The following is a 21,501-nucleotide window of genomic DNA, read 5'->3' as shown; positions in this document are numbered from 1 at the left end:
AATTATCTGAACTCTGACCAATCCCTCCCATCATCCTCCTGTGCTAGTATTGCTAAAACTATCTCTGCGCTTACCTTTTCTCATCTGAAGAAGGCGGGACCACTATAGGCAGTTATTCCGATAAAGTGGCTGTGTTCCTGTGTGGTATTGTTTTGTTCATAGTCATCCTCTAGTGTAAGAAATCCTTTTGTCATTTTAAAAGTGCATTCCTGATTTCCATTCTTGCGCCTATCTCGAAAAAACGACCTCCACTAAAACGTCCATAACTCCCTCAGTTTTCGTGCTAGAAACAATTTCAACTTCTGCTTGAAGCCAACATCCACATCTAAAACCGCATTCCAAATACATACGGGTCTCCCGTTAGAGATTATCGCACAGTGAAAGGTTTGCCACGAATTTCATTTTAGGGAAATTCTTACACGTGTAAAACACCTTATGATTGCTCCCGACCTTAATTTTAAGATTTCAAATTGTTTCTTGGTATTAAATCATTGCTTATGTTTGTGCGCAACTATCCAAAGTGGCTCCCATAAGAATTTATAAAATTCCAGCAATTTAGACCATATTTAGTGTTTTTTCCAGATCCATTCTAAGATAACTTTAAAACCCATTGACAGCTTGCCAGTCAATTCAGTTTCTCTTGCGTTTGCTGGGGGAAATTGGGATTGATATTCTGTTTGAATTCTGCCATTCCTGAATACCTGCTCTATCCTCCCATCTCTTTACATTGGAGGGGTGTGCAGGGGGAAACTTTAACCACAGTGCCATTTGATCTGAAAACAAAATATTATTTCTGTGCTGAATTGTTTTGCTCACTATTACTCCTTGTGTATTAAAGAGATTATTCTGTGTTACATCACCCCATTGGTGATCATTGTGTACCATTAAAACAGTGATTAAATTGCAAATACATAAATAAATATTTTAACTTTGCAAACCAGCCTGATTCCTGGTTCAGTTCAGTGTGACCTGGGGGGTTCCAGGAGAGGGGCGTGATATGAGTGGTACATTTTCAGACAATCTTGGCTGCTGCGGTTAGGTCTAACATGTCGACATCCGAATAGCTGGTACTAAATGTTTTTTGAAAATAAATCCCAGAGATAACCAAAGGTTGCGTCTCACCGAATGGCGGGTTAAGCCAAGAAAAAACCCTGAGACTAGGTGAAAAGTATAAATAATTCGGAAGGAGACAGCGCCCAATAATCTTGTTTTTATTATTTATATTATATTTACAAGGTGCCCTTGAGTGATGACACGTGTTTCGGTCTCCCCGAGACCTTTTTCAAATCAGGGCCATTTCATAGTCATAGCTCCATAAGTACTAACAAAAAAAGTGTTGTAATGTATAGAACATAGTGCAACAGCAACATAACATTATACATGAGTCAAAGCAAAAAAATAAAAAATTACAAAGTAGATTGATGGGCCACCGTCATGATAATTATAAATTTGCACTGTAATACAAATGTGAGATAGTGAAAAGAACAATATTTAAACAGTTGAAAATAAATAAAAGTAAAATAAATTAAATTAAAAGCCAGACAAAAAGAGGGGTGGGGGAAAGGGTGGTAGAGTAATGGGTAAACATTGAGAGAGATAGGTACAAGAAACACATTCGTTAGACAATGTATTGGATCATTATCATGTACCCCAAATTGGCATTTGCTGGTAAAATCACTGTTAGTGGAATTCGTACTTATGGAGCTATGACTAAGAAATAGCCCTGATTTGAAAAAGGTCTCAGGGAGATCGAAACACGTGTCATCACTCAAGGGTACCTTGCAAATATAATATAAATAATAAAAACAAGATTATTGGGCGCTGTCTCCTTCCGAATTATTTTTCACGTGATAGGAGTGGTACATTGTTCAGAATAAAATAACTTTTAAACAAAAATAAATAAGGATATCAGTTGTGCATTACATGCTAGGCGTGGACTTAGGTGTGCGCCGGATTGAAATCACTTACACCTGTACTACACAGTTATAGTGGTAGCAATAGCGGAGCAGCCAGACTTATCTCAAGAGCAAATGAGCAGTATTAGAGATTACACAAAGGACTACAATTACTGTGACTCAAGCAGAACAATTCAAGGTAAGTAACTTTGGTTTTGACAGACCCGTGTTGTGAAACAAAGACGTTACCGGGGGTTGTTACGCAATCACTTTTTGACAGTAATGACAGTTCAGTCTTACGAAAGAAAAGCATACCCGCGAGAAGAAATGTTACCCTAGTCAAACACACTTTGCACATGAATCAACAAGAAAATTGGGGATAAAAATCATAGGCAATACTTTTGTCAAGGCAGATAGAATTAAAAGGCACTTTCTAAACCGTAGATAAATGTCAATAGGCCTGTGCCAGTGTCAATGGGACAGGGGTCCTGTTGTCGAGGATCACAAGGTTAGAACAGTTCACGATTCGAGATTGCCAGGAGTACTTGGATATTGTCAAAAGAGGAGGCAAAAGTTATAAGAGGGAAGGAAGACAAGGGCAAGCCTTGGGTGAGGAAAAAGGGTTCACCCCAATACCTCGAAGCTGGACACAGTACCTTATTCGAATGAAGAGCTGGTGCTATGTCAGTTGTTCCTGGTAGTTCCTACAGACTCACTGTTCCCATAGCTTGTCGTGTAGACAAGGACGACATCTGGAGCGATCTGCACTACCCAGGGATGAAGCCAGCAGCAGCAAAGGTACGCTCCTTTGAAACACAATCCCCTCCCCTGATCTTTTTTCACCATTTTAGTGTTTTACCCCTTCTTGTTCCTTCCCTTGACATTCAGGGTGTGACATTTCTGTGTGTGATTTTTATTTTTGGCGGGAGTCCCCTGGACTCCCCGCACAAGCTTCAGTCTGTCTGTGAAGGCAAGAAGCGAGGGAGGAGTTTAACTCTGCAGCCCTTTGTCTTCCTCCTTGCCTAAATGGGGACAATTCCCAGTGGGCGCCTGGCTGACCCGATTGGACAACCAGATCACAACCTTGTTAAATGCAGAAGTTCCGGTTAAATACTGCAAACCTGGAAGCTGAAGGCAAGTCTGAAGGACAGAAGGGGGGGGGTGGGGGGGCGGGGTCTGTACTTCTGCTCTCTATATGGTAGAGGCACAGAGGATCCCAGCCAAGATTCTCTATTGTTGGTAGCAATGGACGAGCAATCAGGGCCTAGCTTCTTAGGAGGTGATGTAGGCTGGTTCTAAAGTACAGTGTAGTCCCCAAGCACCCACAAAGGAATGTCCGCACACTATCAGTTAAAACAGTCTTTATATAATTAATATTCAAGGTTATGTACAATATCACGATAACTCACTTTGTACTACATTATCTATAATGGCAAATATACAGTTCTACGTGGTACCACAAATACTTTTAGATCTCTTAGTGCATCAACTGTACGGTTAAATATCACAAATCAGTTTGTAAGGGAAACCAACAAAAGATATAAGAGGAAAGCAGTTGGTTGGAACAATTGGCAGAAAACTGGCCCCGATACCTAGACAAAGTTCTATTTGGAGATCACCCCCTCCCCCACCTGGGCAACCAGTAGAATAAAGACATCACAAGCCCAGTCCATATTTGTTTACACAAGCCTTTCCAATAGTTCTGCAGTTCCTCGTCCGACGGACAACTGGGTGAGCTACAATGGTAAAGTGGCAGCTTCTTTCCTAGCGATGCTAGCCAACGGGGGAAGCGTAAACGTCCTGCAAGGAAGAGGCGTGCGGGGCACCTCGATGTCGTTAGTTCTGGACCACAAAGAGTGTGAAGAACTGTAGCCCAGCAAGGGTGTAAAGTCGTCAACGTCTGTGGTCTTTGGGTGGCGGGAAACCCATCGGCGGCTATTCCTCGGCACGTCAACGGCCTGACCTTCTCCAGTGGGATCAGACGGGCGATGATGCAGACGAGAGCGTCCTTGGATCAAGAGTTCTTCAGCAACGGGAGCACAGCAGCTCCGGTCAGTGACGGCGGTAGTCTACAGTGGCAGACAGTCCAGGCACTTCTCTTTGGGATCCCGCGGCAGTCCCAGTCTCCGGTCGGCAGCCTGTCGATGGTCTGTAACAGGGAGCTTTGGCAAAGATCAGCTGGTGCACGATGGTCCCTCGTAGCGCGGGAAGAGGGCGCCTTACCAGGTCCTCTCTGGTTCAGTCCTTGGAGAAACAGCAGCTTTTAGGTTGATGAAGGAGAGCAACAGCAAATCTTCTCTTCCAGCAGGGCTTCAAGGTCAAGCGTCAGTTTCACTGCAGCTACTCTTTGTAGTTTGGACTTCAGCTCTGAACACGATTCCTAGCAGTGAGAGGTCCCCAGATATACTGTTGATCTCCCATTCATTCCGCTGGGTCACACTCGAGCATCCAATCACTACAAAGGGCATTCAGCAGTCTGTCAGCCAATCAGGCACATGGTGCATTCAGGCCATTCTTCATCTACACACTCACAACACATAATGTGGATTCGGACAAGTACCACGCCATTCAACACTACACACTGCATTCATACCAGTTTCGGGCAGGGCTGTTTCAGTCATTGTGTCTAACACCACAAACCAGACATCCACAACAATAAGTGCATATTCGTCACACTCCATTCACCCAGGTCCCACCCACAACATACGGTCGTTGGGAAGGCTCCAGCCAGTCTGGTCGGCACTTCCCCACACTACCATATATGCAACTTCTACCCAACAGCCAGTCAGGGGGGAAGGGACAGTCAGGGCTTCCCAGGACTTCTGTAAGATCAAGCTAACGGGCGATGGAAGGCAAGAGGCCATGGGGGCCATTTTGCCTCCATCAGGAATCTACCGATTCCAATGACAGGGCCTGGGCATCCCAAAATGGAGGGCGCTCAGGGCACTAGTCAATTCAGCACAGAGCTGCCACCAGCCCGCACCGTGCTCTGTGGGCCACACACTTGTGCCCAAAAACATACGAGGGGCACAGGGTTGTACCCCCAGCCATGGGTGCCATAAGGGTATCCCACGGGTCTGTTCACCAAAATCAAAAGAGCTGCAACGCCAGGAGTCCCACATGAACTCCTGCGCGGAAAACAACAGAACACACGATAAAAGGCAGTAAAGGACAAGGATTTGGAGGCCCTGTCCCTCCGATGCATTTCCAGCATCACAAAGTCGACCACTAGAACTGAAACCGAAGAGGATGAAGGAAAAGCGGCTGAGACGATTTCCAGCGACCGGAGAGCCTGCTGTGTAACGGCAGCCTGCTGTAGCCATTCCTTCCAATCGACCTAGGGACTCCAAAAACACGACCCGAGCCTGGTGAGACCCCACTAGACTCAAGATGACCTGCATTTGGAGCCATCGCACGCGTGGCTGCAATACCCTGGGACCTCGAGCCATTGTGCTGTGCAGGGCTGATTAGCAAGATTTGGTGCAGTACCCTTTGGGAGACTACAGCAACCCAGCCTCCTGGCAATAGGAACCCAACCTTTGGTACAAGTCTGTACTACACAGGTTGGTAGTGTGGCTAAGCAGCCAGGCTCATCTCAAGAGGGGTCAATGGGAGCAGTAGGGTTTCTACACAGTTTCAATGACAATTATCCAAATAAACACTTACACTCAAGGTTTCTTGATTAAACAATTCTTAATTTATTTACAGTCAGTTTGAATAGGCCTTCTTCAGAAGGGGCAATATGCAAGTAACACACAAATACACTCCAAAATACACACTTAAGTTTCTCTAAATCAGCAAGTACCCATTTAGGATGGCACAAGACACTTTCTACACCCTCAGGTGAGTTAAATAACATCACTGGTACATTTATAGCAATACTGAGATGTGTCAAAGAAAAACAAGTTACTTACCAACTGGTAACGTTCTTTCGACTGGATGTTCCGCCAACGTATTCCACATCTTTGATATATAATTTCAACAGCTGTGCTGCTTTGGACATTTTTTCGGTAGAGGGTGTCCTGCATCGGATTGGATGTTACAAGTAGGAAGCACGCCACCTGTAGCCTCAGTTCATGTCGTCCCCCCCACCCCACCCCTCACCCTCACAACGTGTGCACCACACATAGCCTTGTGGGAGTGCAAGCTGCAATAATATAAGAAATTATTCAGAGGGGCAGGCGATATGGAATACAGTCGAAAGAACGTTACCAACCAGTTGGTAAGTAACTTGTTCTTCGAAAGGATTGTGTCCTCCAAAGAATTCCACATCTTTGACAGACTCCCAAAGAAGTATTGGTGAGAGGCGGAGGGAGAAGAATGTGTATATACCCAATCAGATGACAGAAAAGAGCACTGCTTTACCAAAGGCCATATCTTGACCATGGAAAGTATCCAGGAGTAATGCTTGACAAAGGTATGGATGGAAGAACATGTTGCAGCATCACATGTTTTTGACAGGAACTCCCCATTGCAGGGCTGTGGATGTAGCCACGCCCCTAGTGGAATGAGCACGCAACCCCTCAGGAGATTCCTTGCAGGCCAATCTGTAGTATTCAGCAATGGTGAGGATAATCCACCTGGACATGGTCTGTTTGGTAACAGCCTGGCCTAATCGGTGTCCAGTGTATTCCACAAAATGTTGTTAGTCCACTCTGACCCTGGACATCCTAGAAATATAAAAACTTAAAGGTCTTCTAGGGTCCATTCTATGGAGCCTTTCCTCATCCTTAACAGGATGAGGATAAAGAGCAGAAGAACCACCTTCTGGCTCAAATGAAACTAGGAATGAAGGATGTACCCTCAGTACAACCCTATCCCGGTAGACCACAGTGAAGGGTGGCTTAGACGAAAGTGCCTGCAACTCGCGCACTCTGCAAGCAGATGAAACTGCAACCAAGAAAACGGTCTTGAAGGTCAACAATCTCAAGGAACAAGAATGCAAAGGTTCAAACGGAGCACCCATCAAGAACTTCAAGACAAGATTCAGATCCCAGAACGGCACCTGAAAAGGGGACGGCAGGAACACATTCGTGAGCCCTTTTAGAAACTGGGTCATCAAAGGAATCTTAAAATAAGAACATTCTTCGGACAAGCGCTTGAAAATAGACAGCGCTGGCAAGTAGCCTTTAAATGGTACCCACTTGCAGCCCCTTGTGAGCCAACGAAAGCAAGAACGAACCATTGGAATGGAACACTGAAAAGGATAGACATTGCATCCTCTGCAACAGTTGCAACACTTACGGCAAAGTTACAGGGGATTTGGTCCCTGGCCACAAGCAACACCTCCATCACGTCATCCGGGAGGTCCAAATCCTATCTCAACCTTTCAGAAACCAAGCGTGAAGGTTGAGAGTCCTGACCCCTGGATGGAGAGGCCGACATCCCTCTTGCGAGAGAAGACCCTCTCGGTGTTGGAAGATGGTGTGGAGGACAGATGGACATTTCTAGAAGGTCCGGGTACCACGCTCGCCTGGCCCAATCTGGAGCAATTAGGATCATGTGTGACCCGAACCTCTGCAACCTCCTTAGAACCTAAGGAATGACAGGGACTGGAGGGAATGCGTACAGCAGCGGGAATGACCACGACTAACGCGCCCCCTAAAGCTCCTTGGAGAAAATTCCTCGAGCCATCTCACTTCCGGTTGGCACCAGTCACAAACAGATCCACTTGAGGGGTTCCCAAAGGGCGAAGATCTCTTGAAGGACTTCCTGAGCCAACTCCCACTCGTGGGAGGCACTGCTCTGCCTGCTCAAACTGTCCGACGCCGCTTCTCCTCTCCAGCCATATGAATCGCTGAGAGCGAGATGCCTTGGTGTATTGCCCAGAACCGGAGCTGCATCGCCTCTCTGCAAAGCGTGAGGAACTCTACACCCCCCTCTTTGTTGAGTTAATGCATGGCCACAGTGTTGACCCTCATGATCAGGACACTGTTCCTGCGTACAGAGGGCAGAAAAGCCTTCAGGGCTAACCTGACAGCCCTCAGCTCCAAATGATTTATGTGAAGTCTTGACTCCGACAGAGACCAACGACCGCTGGCGCTCAGCTTGTTGGCATGAGCCCCCCCATCCTGTGAGGGAAGCGTCTGTCACTACTGTCTCCTCTGGCCATGGTTGCCAAAACTGCTCCCCCTTCATCAGATTCTCTTCGCTGGCCCACCACAGAAGATCCTGAGAGACTGAGCAGAATCTGAAGGAGATCCGACATCTTGACTGAGAATTGAGACAGACTGCGTCCTGAGGGCCCATTGAAGGGATCTCATCCAAAGCCTGGCCTCTGGCACCAGAAAAATGCAGGATGCCATGAGGCCAAGCAACCTTAAGAATTTGAAAGCCGGGAGAGACTGGGCATGTTGAAACAGGTCAACCATCTGTACAATGTGATGAGCCCTCACCTTGGGTGGCGAGCACTTCGAAGAATGTGTTCAACATAGCCCGATGTGCTGGAGATGTTGGGAAGGTGTCATGTGCAACTTCTTGAAAATGAGGGAGAAGCCCAGCTTGTGAAGTGAGTGGAAGGTGAGGCTGAGGTGATCGAAGGCCTGTTCGGCAGAACGCGCCCGGATCAGCCAGTCATCCAGGTAGGGGTAGACGTGAACCCCCCTCTCCTGAGATACACCGCCACTACCACCATGAGCTTGGTGAAGACCCTTGATGCGCAGGTCAACCCGAATGGCAGGACCCGAAACTGAAAGTGCGAGCCCCCAACAGCTAACCTCAGGTATTTCCTGTGCTTCGTATGGATCGACATGAAAATAAGCATCCTGTAGGTCCAATGATACCAACCAATCCTGAAGTTGAAGGGCCTGCAGGACCCGAGAAAGAGTGACCATCTTGAACTGGTCCTTCCTGGGGAACTTGTTCAAGCGACGCAAGTCCAAGATGGGTCTCAGTCCTCAGTCTTTCTTGGGAAACAAATATGGGGAATACCAGCCCTTGTTCCTCTCCGCCACAGGCACTAGTTCTATAGTGCCTTTCTCTAGCAGGCTCAAGATTTCCTGCACAAGAAGCGGATCCAGAATCTTCAGAGAGGTTCCCTGGTGGATTGTCTTGAGGCTGATTTAGGAAGGGTAGGCAGTAGCTGTGGGCTACTGTCTCCAGAACTCACGCATCCAAAGTAATGGCTCGCCACTCTTCTAGATGCTAAGCCAGTCTGCCCCCAACCGGCGAACAATGGGACATGGCCTCAGCTGTTTTGGAGCAGCTACGGCAGCGCCTGAAGGCAAAGAGGCAGCTGCCTGAGCCGCATTGGCACCTCGTTCACTTCCACCTTGAGGACCTTAACATCAGCCCCTCCTCTCACTCTACCAAAAGAGTACAAAAGGAACCCCTCCACTTTTGTCCTAGGACAAAAATGCAGACGCCCACAGGGCCCAAAGATTTAGCAGCTGCTTTAGAAGTCTGCAATCTCTCAAGGCTCTAGTCAGCCTTGCTGCAAAACAAATGAGCTGTCAAATGGCACGTTGAGCAGATGGGCCTGCACGTCCGGCGCAAACCCCGACTTCCGCAACCACGCAAACCTGTGCATCACGGTGCTCGCAGCCATGGACCGGCTGTCATGATGCCTACCCCCGGGCATCTGGACCAAGCCCATCAGCCCAAGGAGCAGGCATCCAGGTACTTACTAAAAGCCCAGCAGCCCCGGCTAGGGCCTGTCCGGGTACAGTCCTGGCGCCATTGGCACCAGGCTCATAGAGGAAATCGGGCCTGGCGCCATAGGCGCCAGGCTCATGTACATTACTTACCTCATGCAGACCATGCTGCAATGAAGTCAAGCCAACGTGAGGCCTGAATGGGACTACTTTACTTCAGGGACTATTTTTTTACTCGGGTGTGGTTCTGGGGGAACTTCTTACCTGGGACTACTTTGAAGGCTATTTAAACCATACCCGAACAGCAGCACATGCTTCGCGTTATTCTGCATCCAGCAGCATAACGCTCACCGTGCCTGCAGTCAGCATCCAGTCTTCTGCCACACCCGCCTCGAATCCAGAGCTCCTAGAAAAAGAGTAAAGAAGGAAAGGTTAGAACACTGACATTTTAATTCCTTACCCGATTACGGATCCATCACATCTTCGAACTTGGAAAGGACATTATTTATGGACGCGTCGCATCGCCAGCTGCAGCGCCGCACCAGTCCTCGCAGCATTTTTTGATTCGGCGCTGCCTCCATCATTTTCATCACCGAACTCCAGCATCTAGGGTACAAAAGAAATATAAGGTGAGCCGAGAGAGCCAACAAATGCAATCTTTTTTACCACCGAGGCATTATTCTTTAACATCCCGCAACTTCTTACGCCACACCTGTAAAGAGAAAACAAGTTAAATACACAAATCTTTTACCGTACAGGGTTGGGTAATACAGACTCTTACCTGAATGCCATCAGCTGCCACAAGACAATCTTCTCTTGGACCCAGCTGCAACACAAGAAGGGAATGGGACAAGAGTAAACATCGGACATATTGAACTCTTTAGACTTTATACTTACGGGTTCTCGCCAGGAACCTCAGAATCAATATTCATCCGGAACTCTTCCAACGCCTTTGAACCAGTGAAGTAACTGGTATCTACGCGCCCCTGCATTCCATGCAGGATGGAGAGCTCATCATTCAAAAACATAAGGTGAGATTACTGAAAGGAAATATCGGAGTTGATTAGTGGGAAGAACAGTGGGGTGCCATCACTAGAATCGAAGAGTGGCTAAATCCCTTTCTCCACTTGCAGGAGAATAAGTCTACGGGTCAAGCGGACGAGATTAGGCAGGCCAGTCCAGTCGCATCCCTGCACTACGCTTCACGTTGGAGGAGACCGCAGCTGTCCGGGTCCGATAGACGCCCCTGTGGGAGCCAGGTGAGCGTAACACCGGCTGACGCTATCCGCTGTGTCCAACCCAGACTGAAGGGATTCACACATGGCATCCTTGCCATCCTGAACAGCAAGGAACCCATCCCCTTCTTCCCCCTCGGGAATATGCTCAGACGCCAGAGAGAATTCCACAGAGTGTGCGAAATCTGTGGCAAAAGCACAGGTGGCGTTGGTCGATTTAAGGGCCATACTCCCCGCCGAAAATACCTTGCGTGCCCATCCATCGAATCGGTTGTCCCTATCCGGAGGGATGGTAGGGTACGCCGCCTTCCTTGAGGTGGCTGTGGCCTCCTTAACTACCAAACTCACAGGAGTTGGGTGAGTGGATAGGTAGCTGAGGTCGCTATTGGATGGGCGTCATTTCTTAGTCAATGACTTGTTGACCGCCGGAAGGGACTCCAGGGCGTTCTAAGTAGCCGCCACCCTCTTCTGTAATGTCATGTGGCAAGGCAATACCGGGTCAGTGGACGGACCCTGATCCATTTATGTCCGTCGGGTCATCCTGAACGAATTCAACTAGAGGTCCTGACCACCCAAGGTACTCTGTGACCCTAGACCTCATCCTCCAATAAGATTCAGCATGAGCACCAGGCTACGGCCTGCCAAACTTCATCTCTGGAGACGTATCCAGGCTACTGGCGTCATGTAAGGATTGACGCAGCTCCTCCAATTGACTGTCCTCCAAGAAGCCCATGTCAGGGGCGACATCAGTATCAAAGGGCTCCAACTCCACATTAGACCTCATCCTCATATTTATCATGCAGAGTGCAAGAACTCTTCCTGGGAACAGAAATAGGCCCGAGTCGACAGGGGGCCTTACAGATTTAGACAGAGCCTTTCTCTGAGGTTCACAGCTCTAGGGGCCTCCACCGGCAAAGACAGACCTGTAGGCCCTGATGGCGTCAAAGGCAAGGCCCCGAGGGCCGCACTTGCTGGGCATGACGCTGATGGCGTGGACCCCTTCGACACCTCACAGGCATCGACGGTCTCAATGGGGACGAGGATTGTGACCTGCATCCGGCACATCTTTCGATCTAACGGAGCCTTGTCCGAACCGGACCGCGACAGTTCGATGCTTATCGCACCGACCGTCCGGGCCCATAGGCGCGCAAACGGCAGACCGAGAATGATCCCCGCTGGCTTCCACCGAAGGCGGGGAAAGTGCCCCGAGACTGAAAAATCTCCAACATTATCTCCCTGAAAGCTTCCCACTCTTCTGGGGTAGAGGATTTAGTGGGTCAAACCACCTTCCTTGCGGAGCCATCATCGGACGGGGAAGGCAACCGGCGACGCCGCTTCCGAGAGTGCCTCGACAAGGTAGAGTGGCGAGAACCACCATGGGACTGAGATCCCCTGGATTCCCTCCAACGGGTAGAGTCACCCCTCGAGTCGTCAGTGGAAAGACCAGCAGTTTTAGATTTACAGGGTTTGGAAACCCGACCTGCAACTTCCCCTTACGCTCCAGCAAGGCCTTAGCAGTTAATGTCTGGCAATTCGAGCAGTCGGTTTTGTGGCTCTCACCCAGACACCACAAGCAGATATGGTGCGGGTCTGTGATGGACATCTTGGACTTCCAGTCCTTGCACCTTTTAAAGCCCGACCGCAGAGTCGGAGGGGTAGAAGATGAAGACATCTCGAAGGTAGTAACACGAGGTGCGCAGAATACTCAAAGCAAACACGTTTGTGGAAAAAACAAAACTGAAGCTACGGGCGCCATGCGTCTTACTTATAACATCCAATGACATCACCATCGACTGAGGCCCTCAAGGGACATCGACCCAACGCCATCGACGCAGGACGCACTCTACTGAAAACTTTGAGAAGCAGCACAGCTGTGGACATTACATGTCAAAGATGTGGTATACGTTGGAGGACAATCCATTCGAAAAGTTTTTTTTTTTTTTAATAGAACAAATATTCTGAAGTAGGTCAGTATTTTTGAACCACCAATGCAAATTAAGTTAACCCTTCCTTGAAGGAAGGTAAAACACAGAGGGAAGAAGAGTTTCAGGGAGCCAGGCCAGTCAAGGCTAATTTTGCAAAAGTCTAGGTGAGCTGAAGCACTTCTTGCAGTTAAGTAAAGGTCTTGCACAATGTTTTAGAAGTCTTTATAGAAAAAGTAGAATCAATGTAGGGCCACAAGCTGGGAGGCTTGTGAGGTGCAAAGATGCAAGCAACTCTGCAAAAGCAACCAAGTCAAGTCTCAACTGAGAACAAGTAAATCTACACAAGAGGCAAGTCCCCTTAGTTTACAGTACCTTAGGTTAAGATACACGGTTCCAGCTGGCTTCTGTTCCTATGCAGCTCTGCAGATCCTGTTCCTGGGCCTCAGTTGTGGGGACAAGAGGGAGGACTTCTGGGGACTCCTGCACTGCAATGGGACATCAGCAGCAGCAAACGACAAACTTCAATTCAGCGGCACTTCGCTGTTTCAGCTCCTTGCGTCTCAGCAAGTAGCACCACTGCGGTTCTCAACTACCACTTAAGACTTTCCTTCCATCTGGGGTCCAGCAATCTGTTGAGGTGGCTCAGGCTTGGTCAGCTCTGCTTCCTGGGAGTCCGGAGGATCTTCCTGGAGCTCGGGTACGACAAGAGTGATGCACCCAATCTGGTGTTCCTCTCCCTGGCACTTAGGTTCCAGCAGCAGAAGTATAGCCAGCTCCGAAAGGATGTCCAGGCGAGATCACTTGGAGTGGATTGGTCCCACCAACCCAGGGGAGTAGTCGTCCTTGCAGGGCTTCTCTTGTCGAGGCGAATTCGGAGCTTTAGCACAGCAGCAGGGCTACACTGGGCAAACCAACGGTCAAGGAGTTGCAGCAGGCATCTATTCCAAGTTCTTATTCAGATTCCTTTGTCCAGTGGTTGACTCTCCTTCCAAGCCAAAATGCCTTGCCTTTTATGCAGGTTTCTCCCATTCATTCCAGCCTAGCTGTCACACAGCAGAGTGGCAGTCCTTGCCGGAGAGCCAGCTGGCCAATCACCTTTGATTGCATTCCTGTAACCCAGGGGATTAAGCACAGGTAGTTACAGGCAACACCCTCACTTCCTACCCCTGCCAGACACTTAGGCGGGCTTCACTCGTGAATCGCGCCAAAGACAAAACGAACAAAGGGACCAAACCTGGTTTGGCGTGCAGAGTAAATCTCAAGGACCTTCCCAGCAAGAAAAGGTGAAAAAAGAAGACCGGACCATTTTGACAAAAACGGGCACCCCTGGGTGCTTTACTGCAGCTGCGAACGCAGCCCGCTGTATAAACATACAACAGTAGTTAAAAGTAAACCACTGCCACCAGCCATTAATTGTAGAAAGGGTAACAAAATTGTTACATGAGAAACCAGACAGGGGATACCAAGTAACCCCTCCAGCACCCTATTGTAAGATAGGGTGTGCTGGGTCTATAAAGATACAAAATGTAAGTAAAGTCAATTTCACTTCACTGCTCATGGAACAGTTTTACCAAAAGAAGGTATTTAAACTTTTGGGAAATCTAAGACTTCCCTGTGTCACTGCACTGAAGGTTCGGTGTTACACAATGTAAAGATGCCGCCTACTGAGTTCGTCAGACTACAAAGTCAAAAGAAAAACAGTTCAAATCACAGGAACATATGAGGGAGTGGGAAAAAGGTCTCTCTCTACGTTAAAACTTAAGTCCTAAAATCCAGCAGTCTAAGGTAGAGAGGAATTAGCACATTTCTGAGAATACTCCTTAACAACGATCTTCCGAATTCTGTATCTCGCTGAAACTTCATGCGTATCCTGACGTATCTTCAGATCCACGAATAGAGTCTGAAAAGTCCCCTAACCAGAGTGCTGGACCTTTGTAACGATGAGAATCTGACCACAATATTCGGTCTTCTTCGTGGCTCCTTTCCATGCGCCAAATCCACAAACGCACCCAGCCATGAGGAAAACCTTGCCTAGAGCCTTCTCCATTGATCCCTGCTGCCCATCTGGCGTCCCTCTGCCGATACTCGCAGTATCCGAGTGAATGAGAATAATCGTTGGAATGCTTGGTTAGGACAGTTTTTCTGAGTCCAACTAATGGCTTGGTAAAACCAAGCAACTGAGGCAGTACAAGACGCCACTCACCAAGGCTGTATCACCCAAGGTCATGGTATCATAGACAGATCAGACTGGCTTACTTTAGTTCATACTTGGAACTTTAGTCCCTGTTCCAAGAATATCTCTCATCCATTTCCCTTCTTTGTCTTAGGTCCCTCTCCTGCAATTGAAAAACTATGAGGGTTCCAATAATTTGTATTCACTCTCCCAGGTCTCCAATTACCTTCCTTTCTTAGGGCCAAGATCGGCAAGGTTCACATTCGTTGAGAATCTGCTTCCACTCCTAATCTGGCGCCTTGTCCCCCTTCACCAGCTTCACTTCCTTTTGTTAGTCTTGGGTAGATGATTCAATATCTCGGATATCCACGTGTCCCAAGTCGGCTGTATTGATCTGGTTTAGCTTTATTTGAAACTCTAGTACACCCCGGTTTTCCCATAGCCACACCACCAGTATCAGCACATTTCTCTCTCCACTTCGGGACGCCACGCATCCAGCTTCTAGCTTCCTAGTTGACGGTAACAGATGTAAGCTCTCAGTCTTGTGTCTTTAGGATGCTGCGCGCCTTGCCTGTGCTACCCTCTGAAGTCAGAGTCTCTGCCCTTATGAAACTCACTCTTCCTTCATTTCCCCAGGCTCCTCCTTTGGATAGATGTGCCCGTAGGGCTTCCCAGGCACAAATATTTGATCCTTTGTCGCACTAGTTCCTTTTTCCCCCTCTTGTAGGTGGTTTTCTCCTCCATACATCATGCCAGTGAAATGGAGTTTAAAAAGGAGGTTCTTCCATTTTGGCCATAACAGATTGGCCTTTGCGTCATAGATCTTATCCTCAGGCAGATGAAAAGGTGTCATTTTGCACGGTCCTCTAGGGAACTGGAGTCCTCGTCCCCAAAAGAGGATGGGTGAGGCGTGTCCTCTCCTGGTGAGGTCCCACTTGCCTCTACCCTTAGGAAGGCCATTGCGGAACAGGCTCACCTCCCTAGCTTCATGGGGAGGGAGGAGCTCCTCCTTGGGAAGAAGGGACAAATTCCCACGATTCACAGTACTCATTTAACTACCCCTTTACTGACAGTTTCTAGTGTATTATTTCTAGAGCCCCACAGGTGGTAGACCCAGCCTCACCTGTGAAAAACTTGATATAAGCAACAACATTGGTATGGGTAACATTACTCGGCCCACTGGTGTACCACATGTAGGACACTGCAAAGCTTTAACTGGCAGGAACCATTCACTTGTATTTTATGCGAAGCACCCACTAACGTGGGCTCAACTTTTAAAAAAATTGGGAAGAAAATGGCATCTTCACTTGAGAAATGCCATCATAAATATGTAGCAGATCTATGCTGCCTATTCCAATGAAGAGATGCAATATTTAATTGCAGCATTCCATTTTAGGGTCACCAAGGTGCTTCAGGTGTACGAGTGGGAGTGCACACAGCTGAAAAAATAATCAGCCGGAGCTCAGAAGCTGCATCTGAAATAAAAAAAAAGGCAGAGTTGGGGTGGTGGAATCTAAACACATTTCTAGTAGCAAAACAATTATTAGCTACCAAGAAAGAAGTCCATGATCAGAAGCCTTGAGAGCAAGCTTCTTGGTGCTACATGTTACTTCAGGTTTAAAATAGAAACAGTAAGGGAGGTGATTCATGAAACAAGGTGCCAACAGCTCAGGTAAAAGGGTTTAAACAGGAGTAGACCCACAGAGGGCAAATGTGTTCTAGCCATACAAACGCACGCCATGTACAACCAAAGTTACATTTTCATGAAGAAAAAAGATCACTGGTGAGCAAAAATCATACCACCTACCTTTTCAGAAAAACTGATTTTTCCAGCCCGGACAAGGACTATACACCCCTGAACATCGATGCTCCTTTTCTGCAGTTCCACAAAATCTTCTTTGCGCCCATAGAAGGCATAAACTGGCTTCCCCTAACAAAAAAAAAAATGTTTAAGACGAGTTAATAAAATGCCATATTTTTCATGAACTGTCAACCACAATCTAGTTGAACTTAACAAAAATGTATTCATTAGTAAAAATGGTTATAGATTTTGTGATGAAATAGAGAAATGAAAGTTTGTGGGGGTGAGGAGTGGGTTATTCTAAAGAAAAGCCCCCCCCCTAGAAGTAACTCGAGGACAGGGTCAGGTGCTATGATACTCCAACTCAGCAGGTTACCCTGACATCTTGGCTGATGCAGAGATGGAGAGATGGATTTTCAGAATAAGCCTTGAGGGCAGATTCTGAGAGGCCCCCTATTCTGATGAACAGAGAAAAATAAGGTCACGTCAAACTAACTGGGTGGTGTGGCTGAGCAGCAAGGCTCAGAATTAGGAAGGCGAGAGTGGCGACGGGTTAAGTTAAGCACGCACAGTGCACTCTTAATACAAGTTAAGCAGATTGTCAAAAGTAATTTTTTTTAGGCCTCAGAACAAAGGAATCTATGAAAAAACATGTTTGTCCTTTTCATTCTACAGAAACTGCTTTACTTTCTACAGCTGATTCGCTCTGCCAGTTACAATACACATTCCTCGCTTATCCTACTGCACCTGCTGCTTTTGACACTGGATTATTCCATTCTTCCATCGTCAGGGACGGCTCACAAGGAACAAGTTACTTACTTGCAACTGTTCTCCAGCATGGGTCTGGCATGGATTCACATGCTCATGAATATTCCCCCATCAGGCTTGGAATCCGCGGTCAAGAAAAAAAAAATAAAAAAAAAAAAAATAAAAAAAATAAAAATCAGTATCCGTTTCGTTTCTGATCTGTCTTTCTTAGTAGTAACCAATCACTGGTCTCTGGGTCATACTGCCCCCAGCCAATGACTGCCCTCTCCCTAAGCCCCGCCTCTGGCAGCCATCCTCAGATTTGGTAGCACGTGAAGTGGCAGTATGACCAAGTGAAGAGCCGCAGAGGGGTAGGAGGGAGGGTTCGCATGTGAATCCATGCCAGACGCATGCAGGAGAATAACAGTTACAGGTAAGCAACTTGTTCCTACTCCAGCATGGGGTCTGGCATGGATCCACATGCTCATGAATATAAGAATACATAGCAGTACACACATGCAAACACGGGAGGTGGCAAGGCTCAACATTAAGCATCTCTTACCTCCTCACCAGGCTCACCTTAAGAGAACAGGTTGCGCAGCACTGCATGGCCAACTCTGGACTCCTCCCTGGAATCCCAGTCGATGCAGTAGAATCTCGTGAAGGTGTGCGTCGACCTCCACGTAGCAGCCCTGCAGATGTCCAGCAGGGGCACACCAGACAAGAAAGCCATGGTAGCAGCGATCGCTCTGGTCGAATGGGCTCAGACGGCCAGGCAACAGTCGGTTTGCCAACCGATGACCGTGCATGATGCTGCCTGAGAGACATCTGGAAATGGAAGCCTTCGAGAGAGCCTTCCCTTGGTTCACAGGTCCAAAGTTCACCAACAGCGGTGATGTCTTCCGAAAACTCTTCGTTCAGTCCACATAGAACTTCAGTGCTCTAGCTACATCCAACGAGTGCAAAGTCCTTCGGCCGGCAACGAAGGCGACGGGAAAAAGACTGGTAACACCAAGGGCTTGTTGAGATGGAAGTCCGACGGCACCTTGGGCATGAAGGGATGCGTCCTCACCACCACCCTCATCTCGTGGAAATTCAAGTATGGAGGCTCGCAGGAAAGGGCCTGAATCTCTCCCATGCGTGGTGCAGAGGTGATGGCCACAAGAAACGCGGTCTTCCACGACAAACTTCAACAGAGCCGAATGCAAGGGCTCGAATGGCGGCCCCATGAGTTCCCACGCCGGGGCTGGAGCCTTCACCGGCGAGAACGATCGGAACAGTCCTTTCATAAACTCCTTCACCAGGCAATGAGACCACAGGGATGACCGTCCCGCAGTTCTGGTTTATCGTGAAATCGCTGCCAGATGCAGCTTGATGGAAGCGTGAGCTAGTGCAGCTTTGGCCAGCAACAGTAAATACAGTAGCACTTGAGGGGCTGTAATCCGTAGAGGGTTATCTGTGCCCGGCACCAGACAGAGAACCTCTTCCACTTGTGTGCGTAGCACGAGAGTTGAGGACACCTTGGCCTTTGCAAGAACCTCTCTGCAGTCAGCTGGGATATCGTGCCCTCCAAACTGTAGTGCTGCAGGAGCCAGGCCTGCAAGTTCAGCAACTCCTGGTCATGATGAAGAATGGTGCCTCCTTCTCTGGAGAGAAGATCTGCGTCCGTCGACAATTTGACTGGTGGGGACGCCGACAAGTCCAGAAGGTCCGGGAACCATATCCGTCTCGGCCACCTCGGTGCGACGAGGATCATCCTGCACCGTGACCTCTTGAGTTGGTTGATGAGCCTGAGCAGCAGCGGCAACACATACAGGAACAGGCCGTCCCAGGGGAACGAGAAAGCATCGCCCATGCTCCTCGGCTGGGGGAACCTGCTGGCGAACCTCTGGCACGAGTTTGTCGCCGTCGCAAACAGGTCGATTTGGGGTTTGCCCCATCGCCGGAAGAGTTGATCCACTTGATCTTGGAGTAGTTCCCACTTGTGCAAGAGCGCAGCTCCCTGATGAGCGAGTCGGCGATGGTGTTTATCCTTGCTAGATGAAGGCACCAGAAACATCCCCTGGACAAAGGCCCAGTGCCACAGCTCCTTGGCTTCCTTGGATAGGGCTGGGGGATCTGGTTCCGCCCTGCTTCCGGATGTAGAACATCGTGGTGGTGTTGTCGGTGAAGATCCTCACCACCTTGCCCTTGAGGGACAGGAGGAATGACTTGAGGGCCCAGAACACTGCTCGGAGCTCCAGTATCTTGATGTGGAGCGGCCTCTCCTCCGGGAGCCACAGGCCTCTCGCTCGAAGATCTCCGGTGTGCGCTTCCCACCCCTCCAGGGAGGCATCCGTCACCGTCACCTGGTATGCTGGGGTCTGAAAGTCTGCCTGCGGTGAAATGCGCGCGGGTGCCCCACCATCGAATTGCCTGGCGGAATTCCTCGCTGAGCGGGATCTTGTCAATCAAAGCTGACCGTCGCTTGTGTCCAACGGGCATCGAGGAACTCCTGCAGAGGACACATCCGAAGCCTGCACAGGCGCACCAGGTAGATGCAAGAGGACATCATCCCGAGAAGGGACTTGATGGACCTCACTCTGGCCACGTCAGTGGCCAGTAGACGCTGTACCTTGCCCAGGATGGCCTGTGTTCTTTCCGCAACTGCGAGACTGTTTAGAGCTTTGCTCCCAGAAACAGCGCAACCTGCAACAGAACCAGTTGGGATTTGGGGAAGATGGAGAATCCCATGTCCGTGAGCAGCCAGACGGTCTTTGCCATGTGTTCGACGGCGAGTTCCCTTGTCCCTGCTCGGATGAGCCAGTCGTCCAGGTAGGGGTAGACGTGGATCCCCTGCAGGCGCAGCCGCGCCGCCACTGGTGCCAGGCACTTGAACACCCTGGGCGCCGACTTCAATCCGAATGGGAGGGCCTTGAACTGGTAGTGCCGCCCTTGGACTATGAACCTGAGAAACTTACGGTGTCCTTTTAAGATGGGGGATGTGAAAGTATGCATCCTCCAGATCCAACAGAACCAACGACACTAGGAAGTCGCCCTCCTCCAGCTGTCCCAGCACGTGCTGGAGGGTGACCATCTGGAACGTCTGTGCCTTGATATATTTGTTTAGCCGACGCAAGTCCAGGATGGGACGCCAACCTCCTGTCTTCTTTCTGACGAGGAATTATCAGGAATATACTCCAGAGCCCTGGAGCCTCTTTGGGACGAGCTTGATGTCTCCTTCCTTGAGCATAGCCCTCACCTCCAACAGCTGTTGAGGGACGTGGTTTTCCTTCCTGGCCACTGGAGGAATTCGGGGGCACTTCTTTAGAAATTCCAGAGTGTGCCCATGGTCCAGGGCATCCAGCACCCAACGGTCGGTGGAGATAGACTCCCACACGCTGATAACTTCGCCAGCCGGCCTCCCATCGGGGTGCTTCGGCGGGATCCACCGGACTTGCCTCGTCCCGGGTAGGCTTCTTGACGGTAGGTCGAGGAGCTGCCGCCGAATCCTTTGGAGGCACCTTGCTGGCCTCCAGAGTTCTGACTCCCAAGGCCGAGTCGTCTCTGCGTCGGTCTTGATGGCATGCAGCGACTCATCCACAGTCCTTCCAAACAGATTGTTCCCATCGAAGGGAATGTCCAAAACCTTGGCTTGCACGTCCTGGCGGAAATACGTCACCTTAAGCCACCCCCGCCATCGAAGGCAAACACTGTTGCCCAACTGGCAGAAACCGGTGTCAGCAATGTCCGTGGCCACAGTTATGGCGTGGTCCGACGCTACCTCACCCTCCTGTAGGATCGCCAGGGCCTCTTGTCCGTGAGGAAGTCCAACAGGGGGGCGATCTTGTACCACAATTTCCTGTCGTAGCGGGCCACAATCGCTAGGGCGTTGGCCACCTTAATCGTCGTTGCCGCCGACGAGATGACTCGTAGTCCCACGGCATCCAGCTTCTTTCCCTTGCCGTCCGGTGGGGAAGTTGAGGATGAAGTCAATACGCGCGCGCCCCCCCCCCGCTTTCTTCTTGGCTGCCGCTGAGACGACCGAATCCGGGGTCAGCTTCGCCCTGAGGCACAACGGGGCGGTGTCGGGGACCCGGTACTTCTTCTCATAACGGTCTCTCTTGATAGGTGTCGTGGACTGGTTGAGGAGG

General features: G+C 49.2%; 1 protein-coding gene across 3 annotated transcripts in view; it reads right to left on the bottom strand.

Annotated features, from left to right (window-relative positions):
* The window catches only part of TFRC (transferrin receptor), an 858,836-nt gene that overhangs the window by 572,188 nt on the left and 265,147 nt on the right, over positions 1-21,501 (bottom strand). For all 3 annotated transcript variants that reach the window (XM_069617499.1, XM_069617501.1, XM_069617500.1), the window contains exon 7: positions 16,628-16,750. In XM_069617499.1, the coding sequence (XP_069473600.1) occupies positions 16,628-16,750 (123 nt within the window). The remainder of the gene's footprint in view (positions 1-16,627; positions 16,751-21,501) is intronic.

The sequence above is a fragment of the Ambystoma mexicanum genome, chromosome 10, assembly GCF_040938575.1.
Source record: "Ambystoma mexicanum isolate Mex_15411 chromosome 10, UKY_AmexF1_1, whole genome shotgun sequence".
Lineage (NCBI taxonomy): Eukaryota > Metazoa > Chordata > Amphibia > Caudata > Ambystomatidae > Ambystoma > Ambystoma mexicanum.
Note: the sequence above shows the minus strand (reverse complement) of the source record. Positions and strands in the feature narration are given on the sequence as shown.